The sequence below is a fragment of the Microtus pennsylvanicus genome, chromosome 7, assembly GCF_037038515.1.
Source record: "Microtus pennsylvanicus isolate mMicPen1 chromosome 7, mMicPen1.hap1, whole genome shotgun sequence".
In the NCBI taxonomy this organism is placed as follows: domain Eukaryota; kingdom Metazoa; phylum Chordata; class Mammalia; order Rodentia; family Cricetidae; genus Microtus; species Microtus pennsylvanicus.
The window spans coordinates 97,581,743-97,594,682 of NC_134585.1; the positions used below are offsets into that span (position 1 = coordinate 97,581,743).

General features: G+C 35.6%; 1 protein-coding gene across 4 annotated transcripts in view; it reads left to right on the top strand.

Moving 5' to 3' along the window:
• Positions 1-12,940, top strand: part of Ptbp2 (polypyrimidine tract binding protein 2) — a 60,566-nt gene that overhangs the window by 17,744 nt on the left and 29,882 nt on the right. For all 4 annotated transcript variants that reach the window (XM_075981503.1, XM_075981502.1, XM_075981500.1 and 1 more), the window contains exons 3-5: positions 734-809; positions 7,208-7,380; positions 8,299-8,442. In XM_075981503.1, coding sequence (XP_075837618.1) covers positions 734-809; positions 7,208-7,380; positions 8,299-8,442 — 393 coding nt within the window. The remainder of the gene's footprint in view (positions 1-733; positions 810-7,207; positions 7,381-8,298; positions 8,443-12,940) is intronic.

Consider the following 12,940-nt stretch of genomic DNA (forward strand, 5'->3'; position numbering starts at 1 on the left):
TTAAAGATGAGTCAATTTCTTTTATTTTGTGCAGTGAACTTTCTCATTCTTTAGATGTTGCTTTTGTCTTCAGTGTTCTCGTTGATGATATTTATACTTATTTTTTTTCTTTTTTTTTGGATTATGGTAACTAATAGCTCCCCATTTTGAATTTTGAATTTCCTAAAGACCTGATTTATCTGATTGTGTAAAATTAGTAGAATGAAAGATTCAAATAATGCTTTTGAGAAAGGCTATCTCCTCTGTCCTATTCTTTCCTTTTTGGCAAGCAGTTGAGGTGTAGCCTTTGAAAAAATTCTGAAACTTTAACTTTTCCTTTCTTGAATTTTGGGTATAAAGAAGGAAATGAACACTTTCTTTTGATACAGGTGGGAAAGGAAAATAAGAAAAAGGATGAAGTTATCCTTTGTTTTAGGGCATCAGTTCGAATCTGTGGGTCACAATCTTGACAGGGGTCACATATCAGATAGCCTGTATATTAGGTATTTATATTATGATCCATAATAGTAGCAATATTAGGTATGAAGTAGCAGTGAAATAATTTTATGGTTGATGATCACCACATCATGAGTAACTGTAAAGGACTGCAGCATCAGGAAGGTTGAGAACCATTGTCTTAGGGATTTGTCATGTTCAGTAGTTGAAAAGTCAGAAATAAAAGATAAGCTTTTGTATTGTTTTTTTAGTGCAGTCTCTTATGGTAATATGGTTTGTTTGTTTGTTTTTTTTATAGAGAGGATCTGACGAGCTACTCTCAGGCAGTGTTCTCAGTAGTCCCAACTCTAATATGAGCGGCATGGTAGTTACAGGTAAGTGTTGCTGTCTTAGCAGCCCTCATTTACTGTTTTCCAGGGCAGAACGTTAAAACTTGGGTCAGAACAGCTTTTGTTTTGAAACTGAAGTTGATAATTTTCTGAGGAAGCAGAGTTTAAATCTGATTCAATTTATTTGTTATTGTGATGCTAGGGACTGAATCAAGCATTTGTAGGTGGACTTTTCTGTCCCGTCAGCCACTCCCCAAATAACCACGGCCAATAGCTTAGACTTGTTTTTAGCTAGCTCTTCTAACTTAAATGAACCCATTTCTATTAACCTGTGTGCTGCCCCAAGACTCCTTTACCTTATATCCTTACTTCCCATCCTGCTCACTTTGCAGCTCATGGTGTCTTCTCAGACTCCTCCTTCTCCTTCCCAACATTTTCTTAGTCTGATTCTTCCACCTAACCTTATTCTGTCTAGCTGTTGACCAGTCAGTTCTTCAGTAACCAATGAGAATAATATATCTTTACAGTGCACAAAGAATGTTTCACAAGTGCTTACACCTGCCAGGGAAATACTCTACCACTGGGTCATACCCAGTCTTGAAACTTTCCCGTTATCATACTGTTGTTAAAGATTTATTTTTGTTAAGTGACACAGATTCTATGTATTTGTTTACAGTTTAACATTAAACACATACACTATAATGATCAAATCTGGTGGTAGACAATATTTTCTTTATTATTTTATACTCAAAACCTTGTTGCCTATACTGTAAATAAAAAACCAAAATTGACCAACACAATTATTTTCTGTGTAGTTTCATCTTCTTTGCGCTAATAATATTTTAATGAATTTCCATTTTGTTGTCTACTTATAAATCTAAGAGGATTTATTTAATCTGCACAGAACTCTTCTTTGATAAATCTGAAATAATATTTTAATATCTTTATCATTATTGTTATTGTAGGCGGAGGCTGTTTGTTTCCAGGCCATCCAGACTCGAAATAATCACACAGAAACTGTTAATTACCATACTGTTTGGCCTTTTAGCTTATGCATATTTTTAGTTGGCTCTTACATTTTAATTAACCCATTTCTATTAATCTGTGCATCATCATGAAGTTGTGGCCTGCTAAAGTTCCCGCAAGCGCAAGAGTCCTTCTCCTTCAGCAGCTACATGACTTCTCTTTCACTCCTCCTACTCTCTCCTCCTCTGTCTGCTTGGAATTTCTGTCTTGCCCTATTCTGCGCTGAAGGCTCAAAGCAGGTTCTTTATTAACCAATGGTATCCACAGCATACAGAGGGGACTCCCACATCATATTATTTGATTAATTTACCTTAAAACTCTACATTTTACACCTATTTTCCTGAAGCCAGTTTTCCTTTTTCTATAAACAAAAAGGATAAAATAAACAATTATCTTTCAGTTAATTGTTTCTGTTTTGATACACTTTGATGTACACATAAACAATCCTATTGTTTCAATTAACTAAAAATGGTAAGATTATATTTGCTAACTGCAGTATGCTGATGTAAAGATGAATTTCTAGTGTATATTAATATTTTTCTGTATAGCAGTTATGAAACTATCGTAGTGCCATATTCTGAGAATGAACACACAAGTTCACATATCTGCAGTTCTGCTTTCAGTTTTTTTATTTATAATAGTAATTGGTACTAGGAATATTTTAAAAATTAAAATCTACAGCTATACAGGAGTAACTGTAGTAGCCGTGACCCCTTTTCCAGTCATCTTCCAAATCAAAGTTGGTTGTTGGAGTTGATGAACAGAAAGTATAAGCTTAACTGAATGGAAACCCCTGCAGTGAGCCTCCTACTCCTTCTACTTCTCTGCAAAAAAGCTTTCCTGAACCAAGAAACTCATTGGAATTATAAACATGTGGGACTTGGGGGCATGGGTCCTGAAGAAAAGGAAATTGTACAAATTTAGGTAGACAGAATTGGTGTAGGGGTCATAATCAGAATTTTGATACTAGCTAGGTTACATTTGTATTATAGGCTTTATTATGTAGATGAGATTATGACAACAGCCCAAAAATAAAAACAAATGGGATTACTTTTGACAAAGTTCTTAATATTTTACATTAAGTAATATAATGTTGACTTTAACATAAAATATTCTGAAATTGAGCTTATATACTAAAATCTTAGTGATACCTCTAAGAAAAGATAAAAATGTAGCTAGTACATAATGGTGAAAAAGCTGGAAGATTGTTTGATTTTGATAATGACTAAACAAGGTATGCATCTCTGATGGGTTGACCACTAAGTATACTCTAAACTCTTACTATATAATTCTGCGGTACGTAGCATACTGTTTTGGGTTAAAGATAAATGGGTTGGTCAGTTGACCACAATAGAGAGAATTCAAAAGTAAGTCCTCAGATTTATGGGCAGTAGGTTTATGGGAGATACAAAGTCATGTGAGGAGAAAAGAGATTTAAAGGAATACTATGTAGCATTTTGCCTTCCTATCCCATTGCAAGTGATTTTTGGATTTATGTCTTCCAATATAGGTGGAAATGAACTCTGTGTTGTAAATGTAAATCTGAAAGTTTTAAAATTTTTAGAAGAAAACAAATTTTGTAGATAGTGACTCAAAAGTCATTGAAAAAAAGAATTAACTATGTCTGCCCTTCAGAGACAAAGGCAAGCCATGTGTAGCCAAATATTTTTTTTACAAAGAGTATAGCTATAAAAAGTAATATTAAAAGCTGGGAGGTGGTGGCACATGCCTCCTAGAACTTGGAAGGGGGAGGGAGGTGGCTCTTAGTGAGTTTGAGGCCTTGCTGGTCTACAAAGGGAGTTCCAGGACTTTTTTGTAGAGAAACCCTGTGTCTAAAAACCAAAACAAAAAACTAATAACAAGATTGTATATAAACTTATAAATGGGCAAACTCATGTTAACAGTAAGATTATAGATTATGAACAACCCAGTTTTAGAAATTGATCAAAATACTTGAACAGATATTAGGCAAAGAAGATAATCACATAAAGTATTGGAAAGAGTTTTGATAATTTTACTGTTGTAATGTAAAATTCTAAAACTACTTTAGAAATTTGGCAGTTTCTCTTTCAAATATATTTAGTTTACTCATAAAGTCCATATATATATTATATGTTGATTATATCTATCCACCATTACCTCCCTCCTGTTTATTGCCCGTTATCCTGTCCTCTTCCAGCTTAGTGAATTCCTTTTGTTATTGTTACCAATAACTCCTTTAGTTAGCTTGACTGTGTGGCCATCTTCTGGGACACTGGTAATTTGCCAGCAGACATGTCTCCAAAAGAGACCTTCATTAGCCATTCATCATCAGCATGAGCAGTTTGTGGCTCCTCCACATGCCATGTTGGAATTTTGCTTGGCTTAATCTTACATAGGTAACCATAGCTGCTATGAATTAATGTGTCCAACAGCCTTGGTCATATCCAGAAATCTGTATTTCACAACTTTCACCCCTTTTCATCTTCTGCCCGTGTTTCTACATATACTGAGCCTTGGATAGGGGAAGGTTAATAAGATGATTTATCCACAAGCAGATGAGGGAGGGGGACTTGATCGGGGGAGGGGGAGGGAAATGGGAGGCGGGGGAGGGAAATGGGAGGCGGTGGCGGGGAGGAGGCAGAAATCCTTAATAAATAACCCCCCCCACACACAATAAATAAATAAATAAATAAATAAATAAATAAATAAATGGCTACAATAGAGAATTAGAACAATGGCTCTGTCACTTTGGTTTGACCCATATTTGTAAAACTATATTGTGTAACTACAGAACAACATGTATTTATATATATATATATATATATATATATATATATATATATATATATATTTAAATTTCAAGTGATTGAAAGAGATCCAGTAAGGGAAGGTTAATAGTCCTCAGTTTGGCTCAAGGAGAATGGATCTCCTGGATGGAGGCGGGTAGTGATGGGAACACAAGGGATCCAGTGGAGGGTTGAATAGAGAAGGAGAGTACTGAAAGAGACGACTAGAAATTTCAGGGTCAGGTAGAAATCTGGTGCAAGGGGAAACTTCCACAAATCTCAAAGGATGACCCTAGCTAAGTCTCCTAGCAATAGTGGATACATATCCTGAACTGGCTATCTCCTGTGATCAGATTGCTGACTGATCTGTTTGTTGTCAGTCATCTCTGAAGACCACCCCAGTTGTCATGAGAGAGTCTTCATCCAGGAGCTGGTGGAGACAGATGCAGAGACCCACAGCCAAACATTAGGCTCAGCTCAGAATCCTGCTGAAGAGAGCCAGAGGGGTCAAGTACATCACAAGAAAATCCACAGAAATAACTAACCTGGCTCATAGAAACACACAGAGTCTGAACCAACAACCAGGGAGCCTGCCTGGGACTGACATAGGCCCTCTACATATAGTGAAAGTTGTGTAGCTTGGTCTACTTGCGGAACTCCTAATGATGGGAGGAGGGGCTATCCTTAATGCCTTGGTTGGCTTTTGAAATATATTCTTCATACTGGGTGCCTTGCCCAGCCTAACAACAAGGGGAGTTGTTTTAGTCTTATTACAACTTGATACTGTCATGCTTTGTTGATACTCATGGGAGGCCTGCCCCTTTCTGAACAGAAACAGAGATTGGGGTGGGAGGCGGGGGTGGGGTGGGAGAAGAGGAGTGAGGGGAAACTGTAGTCAGGATATAAAATAAATTAATTAAATAAAAGAGAAATAGTCCTCAGTCAGTGATGGTCCTTAAAGGCTGGTCCAGAAAAGTGATAGACTTAAAGATGAATGTGCGTGCTTATTTCACTTTTTTAACATTGTTTTTAACCAGAGTACTATCGTAATGCAAAGGTAGTTTGTAATGAATTATAGGAGATCTTAAGAATATTTTGAACAAACAACAATATAAGATAGGCAGTTGTGAGGAAGATAATTAGAAAAGAAGCCAGAGCAACATGATTCTTTCACAGGGTCCAGTATGAGATTGCTCTCTTTACTCATTAAGACGTTGATATTAGGGGCTGGGGAGATGGCTCAGCGGTTAAGAGCACTGCCTGCTCTTCCAAAGGTCCTGAGTTCAATTCCCAGCAACCACTTGGTGGCTCACGACCATCTGTAATGAGATCTGGTGCCCTTTTCTGTCTTCTAGCCTGCAGGCATACATGCAGACAGAATACTGAGAATACTGTACACATAATAAATAAATAAATAATTCTAAAAAAAAGGACGTTGATATTAGATTGAAATAGGAAACAGGATTTGACTTAAGAGTAGAAATAGTTTTTAAAGTTTCATTTGTTTGGATTTTAAGAGTAGAAACTGTCCTTAAAGTGTTTCAGAACTGAGTACTATATGATAAATGGTACGCTTAGAGGCTTCCGTGCTCCTGGAAGCCTCAGCAGGCATTGGCTGCCAACCTTAGTAACCTACAGGTGATTCCTGGGGCCCACCTGGAGCAGAGCAGTGACTGATGCAAGTTGTCCCCTGACTTCATGTGTACACTGTGGCATCATAAAGTATTTAAATTTTATTTTAAAAAGTATGTGTGAATATATTAGCATGTATAAGAATTTTTCATGTCAAGAGTCGTCTTAGAAATACACTTAAGTATTTAGTAAATTACGACCAACTGATTAGATATAGAGATGCCTTACACACAGTTCCATATGAAATATTATCGAATCTATAGGCATCTGTCATTACAGAGAGTTTTTCTTTTTTTGGTGAAACTTTATAATGAATGCAGATTTGTTTATTGAAATGGATACTGCCAGTACTTTAATGATTCAAAAGTATGTACTTTTACTTCATTATGTTGTTGTTTCATTCTGTTTTATTATTTGTTCTTAGTAACTCTTACTGTGCCCAATGTAAATTAAACCTTGCCAAATGCTTGGAACATAGAAAAACCATCTGTAGAGCTTTCCCTAGCTGTTCATAGATATAGAATGGGGCTTTGCAATGTATCTCTTTGGGTTAAGGGAGTTCGCTGTTATCTGTTAGTCTGTAAAACAAATTAAATGGTGATATACTTATGTAGTTGGACAGTTTTTATATGAAATTGAATCTTAGCCAGGCAATAGTGGCTCACGCCTTTAATCCCAGCACTCTGGAGGCAGAGGCTGGGGTAATCTAAGTTCAAGGCCATCCTGGTCCGCAAGAGCTAGTTCCAGGACAAGCTGCAAAGCTTCAGTGAAACCCTGTCTTGAAAAAAAAAAAAGAAATTGAATTTTAATTTTTTTGCTGATTACTTATTCTTTCTACATAGACTGTGCACATGGCTAAAATTTCTCCATTCTTTTAAAAGCCTAATTTTAGTTTTTCAAAAATTCATACTTACTCACCTATGTTCTAAGATTATTTTTGGCTTTTCATAAAAATAAGGAAAATCTGTGTACTTTTGTCTTACTAAAATATAAAGAGTGTTTTTGAATATCTTTCAGCCAACGGTAATGATAATAAGAAGTTTAAAGGAGAAGATAAAATGGATGGGGCGCCCTCTCGTGTACTTCATATTCGAAAATTACCTGGTGAAGTGACTGAAACGGAAGTCATTGCTTTAGGTTTACCTTTTGGTAAGGTGACTAACATCCTTATGCTGAAAGGAAAAAACCAGGTACAGTTCTTCAAACATTGCTAACATACTAAACCTGACACAGAATGAGAATTGTCTGTTACCTCATTAAAAAGAAGTCTTCTTTTTGTTTTGTAAATAGCAGAGACGAGGGACACTAGTAGCACCTCTTGCTTATTGGTAGCATTAGTAGAAATCAGTCTTAAATTTTAGATACTCGTTCAGTAAATGTAACAGTAGCAGTACGGTCCAGATATATTAAACATGAAATTTTGTTTAAAAATACTTAGTGATTCTATTTAGAAGAATTTATGAAACTTAACATTCTCTAAAATATAGCTAATGTTAAAATTATGGCGACCATTTAAAATTTTTCCCTTTATATTTTTTAAATTAGACCTCTAGGGTAGTAATAGTAAAATTCTGGTACTAGAAAATGTTTCATTTTTTTTCTAGTTTTTGTTAGAAAGAAACGGATTTATGGGGTAGAGAATATCATGTAAGTCATAGATGGAACACAGACGTAGTTTGTTCTCAAAGGGTATTGCTTGAATTAGCTCTATAATTGTATATTTAAAATTAAAATATTTCTAAGATGTATTATTTTCAAACTATTTATGTGTGTGGGTATATGCATGTGAGTGGAAGTACCTAAAGAAGCCAAAGAGAATTGTAGTTTAAGGCACTTGTGAGGCACTATATACATGGATGTTGGGATGTAAACTTGAGTCCAAAGCAACAAGCTCTTAAAACCCACCTCTTCCAGTCCTTCAATAAGATACTAAATTCTCTTCATTAAAATGTTGTTGTAAATTGAGGGTTGTTGTCTAGGCAATGTTTAATTAGCAAACTAGATTACACAGATACTTGAGTTTGGGTTAAAATTTGTAATTCTTATTTAAAGATTTAATTCATAGTTTTTTGGTTTTTGTGCTTTTTTTTTTTTAAACTCATTTTCAGGCATTTTTGGAACTGGCAACAGAGGAAGCAGCTATTACTATGGTTAATTACTATTCTGCTGTGACACCTCATCTTCGTAACCAACCAATTTACATCCAGTACTCCAATCACAAAGAACTAAAGACAGATAATACACTAAACCAAGTGAGTGTATATAGGTACCTAAATAATAGAGCTGATAGCATCTGACGAATCTCATAAATAGTATATATGAATAGAAAATAAATTGCTTCTATATGCATTTTCTTGTTATCTTTAGAATATTTTAGTTTATATATGTACATATTGAGTATTTATAAAAATATGTGACTTTCTGATACTCATTTTCATGGTCTAAATTAATATTAGATTAGTTTTACTATTTAAGTACTTTGTCAGAAATTTCTATTTGTTACATTTTAAAGTTTTTAATATGGGAACTAAAACTGAGAGTTGGTTGAGCATGTTTGAGGTCCTGGGTTTATTTAGTTCCTAGTACCAAACAGCAAAACGAACAAACACTGACAGTATCTGTAGTCACAGCTGGAGCTAGAGTTAGATGTAGGAGGGGAAGCCGGAGAGGTTGGAGAGACCGTTGATGAGATTGAACTTGTTACTATAAATTGTACTATTCTGTTGCTTAAACTTAAGTTAGGAAATGCAGTGTCTGCGATTGATTCTTAGTATTCTTTTCATTATCAAAGTTTTTTGCTTTTATTTTTTTACCCTAAAGATATATTTTCTTGGAAAAAACTAATCAAGATTGTATGAATTTGTTTTTTGAAAATATAGTACAAAAGATATTTTAAATTAATGTTAAAATAGATAAGAATATTTTTAGACCCAAACATGTTGAATTGCCATAATGGTCTAAGAACTTTCATTTTCTTTAATTTAGTGCTTTTAATGCTTACTATATGTATTTGCTTCAGTAAGATAGGGATGTATCTGGCTATTTGTTATATCAAAAACTTCATTTCTTGTAGATTTTCCTCACTTTGTGAAAAGTGACTTGAAATTATTTTTAATAACATACAAAAAAATAAGCTGTAAAACTTTCTTAAGGGATAGGGTTAACATGCCATGTGCTTTTATTGTTTTAATTTGTAATAATGATTTCATTCACTTTGAATCGAAGAAGTCAGAAAGTATGCCAAAAGAAGTTATCTGTTCTGTACCTCTTATTCATGTTTTTTTTGCATTTATTTAATACCTATTGGCAAATCGTGAATGTACGTATTTAAGGAGTACAGTGTGATATTTTTATATTTGTCCTTTGTGGGTAATCAGATATTAGCTTCTCTACTACCTGAAATACCTAATTTCTCAATGGTGAGAATGTTTAAAATATTTTGAAATTTACAAGTAGCTGTAATTTTCATGATTTGTCATAGACCACTTAGACCTATCCTGATCAAAGATCATCCTTCAAGGGTCCTTTTTGTCCTTGAAGCCAGTCTTCTTGCTACTTTTATGACCTTGATTATGTGAGGTTCTTGATGTGAGGTCATGTACAGCATGACCTCTATATGCATTTTATTACACTTAGTAAACTGTCTCCTTAAGAAACTTATCCCAGTTTTATTTATTGTTTTAATTTTTGATATTTTGAACACATCATTCTGTGTATTATTATGGATAAATTAAATCCAATGTCTTGAACCTGGTAGTTGAATACTCTCACTGGGCTGTGCCTTCCATCATCAGTTGAGAAGATTGAAAAGAAAGAAATATACAAGAAAGGGAACAATAATAGGGAATCCCCAGATAGATAATTTTAAATAGTAAATGCTACTTAAAGCTCCAAATAGAGGGGACTTTAGCATAATGAAGTTCAAAGTGATTAGGGAATAAATCACTTATCTAGTCTATTTGATTACATAAAGAAGGAATGTTCAAATTAAGTCAAGTTTTTAATTTTCAAAAGCCCTTTAGTGTTTTTGTTTGTTTTGTGTGTTTTTACATTGTGGTTGAGCACAGAGAATACATTTCAGTTCTTTGAAGAGTCTAAGTACAGTTTATTTTTAAAATAGTTTTCCAGAGTTTGAGTGGTATCTTCTTCAGTTTTACCTTTTAGTTTATCTTGTTCTTATTTTCCTTTCTTGCTCTTCATTTTTATTCAAGTTAGAATGCAAAATTAGAATTTTCTGAGACTATATGATTTTCTCCAGACTAAAGTAATGAGGAATTGGATGTCATGGTAGAGCCGTTCTGCCCCACCATCCCTGTCACAGAGCCATTTATTTTGAACTAGCAAACATGCCTTTTAGGACCTTTGATTCTTTTGAGGGATATTTTGTTGTTTTTAGTGTTGAGGTGATGAGTCAGAAGCAAGAATTGTGTTGCTTCTTCATCTTCTAGACTTTCTATTAATCTGTGTTTTTGCTCCCTATCTTGTCATCCTGCCAGTTGTTGCTCTGATACCTTTCTTTTGTTGTTGTTGCCAGTTCAATTCCCAGCTTGCTGTGTGTTCACTGTTTTCTTAGTCTGTTTCCATTCATTTTCTTTGTTCTGGAAATTTGATAAAAATCATTCTCAGCCTGTTGTTAGTATTTGATGCATTGTATTCACTTATAGGCATTTTGATATTTCTTAATAGAAGAGAGGCAAGTAAATATGTGTTACCATAAAGTACTCTAAAAATATCCTTCAGAGTATATCTGGAAATTTTTTCAACAGTTATACTAGAAACCACCTTAATTTATTTTTACTTTTAATTTTTAAATTCATCTATTTTTTTTATATCTGAGCTTTAGCCTCTCCCCATCCCCCCAGTCTTTTTCCACCACCTCCCCTTCTCTCCCCCATTCCCTAGTCCCCTCCTCTTCAGTCTGCATCCAGGAAAGGGCTGTTCTCCCATGAGTATCAATAAAACATGGCTTATCAAGTTGCTAAGCACCTCCCCATTTATTAAGGCTGGATAATAGGATCCCAAAGCCAATAAAAGAGTTGGGGGCAGCCCCTGTTGTAGCTGTTAGGAGTCCTACAAGAAGACCAAGCTACACAACTGTAACATATATGCAGAGTGTAGGTTAGTCCCAGGCTTCCTAGTTGTCCGTTCAGTCTCTATAAGCTCAGGTTGGTTGGTTATGTGACCCTTCGTGTGGTGTTCTTGTCCCTTGTCTCCTCTGGTTCCTACACTCCATTCTCCTCCTCTGGATTCTGAACTCTGCTGCCTGTTTGGCTGTGGTTCTGTGCATCTACCTCCATCAGTTGCTAGATGGTGCCTTTTTGATGACAGTTGGGCTAGGCTCCAGTCTGGTCACAGGAGATGGCCAATTCAGGCTACTGCTATTGCAAGGTGTCTAAGCTGGAGTTCTCCACTTAAGTCTCCTGGGATATTCCTGTGCCAGACTTCTACCTGACTCTGAAATGCCCCCAACAGTCTCCCCCCCCCAGCACTCTCCCTCTCCGCTCATTCCCCTCCATCCTGATCACTCATGTTCATGTTCTCATCCCCACTTACCCTCAGTCCACTCATGAAATCTCTTTTATTTCCCTTCCTAGGGAGATCTGGGTCGTCCTCCTTTCCTAGTCTCTCTGGCTCTGTGAACTGTAGTATAGTTAGCCTTTATTTTACAGCTAATATCCACTTGATGAGTGATTACGTACCATGTTTGTCTCTATCGGTCTGGGTTACCTCTCTCAGGATAATTTTTTCTAGTTCTGTCCATTTGCTCTTTTCCTGGTGTCTTTAAAACCATTCCTAGATTGAGGAAAATCTAGATTATTTTCAGGTTCTGGCTATTACAAATAAAGCTGCTATGAACATACTTGAGCAGTTGTCCTTGTGGTATGAATGAGCATCTTTTGGGTTTATGCCCAAGAGTGATGGAGCCAGGTCTTGAGGTAGGTTGATTCCCAGTTTTCTGAGAAACCACAACACTGACTTCCAAAGTGACTGTACCAGTTTGCACTTCAACCAGCAATGGAGGGGTGTTCCCTTACTCCACATCCTCTCTAGCATGAGCTGTTGCTTGTGTTTTTGATCTTAGCCATTCTGACAGTGTAAGGTGGTTTCTCAGATTCATGTTGATTTGCACTTTTTTGATGGCTAAGGATGTTGTACTTCTCAAGTGTTTCTTGACCATTTGAGATTCTTCAGTTGAGAATTCTGTTTAGATTAATATCCTATTTTATAGTCAGATTATTTGGTTTATTGATACCTAGTTTCTTGAGTTTATTATCTATTTTGGAAATCAGTCTTCTGTCAGATGTGAGATTGGTGAAGATCTTTTCTCATTCTGTAGCCTGTCATTTTTGTCCTATTGACAGTATCTTTTGCCTTACAGAAACTCCAATTTCATGAGGTCCCATTTATTAATTGTCAATCTTAGTGCCTTTGCTCTTGGTGTTCTGTTCAGAAAGCTGTCTCCTGTGCCAATATGTTGGGGATTATTTCCCACTTTTGTATTGGTTTCAGTGTAACTGGATTTATGTTGAGGTCTTTGATCCACTTAGTTTTGTGTGGGATGATGAACATGGTTCGATTTGAATGCTTCAGCATGCTGATATCCAGTTAGATCAGCACCATCTGTTTAAGATGTTTTCTTTTTTTCTATTGTACAATTTTGGCTTCCTTGTGTAAAATCAGGTGTCCATTAGGTGTGTGGATTTATGTCAGGGTCTTTGATTCAGTTCCATTGATTTGCCTGTCTTTTTA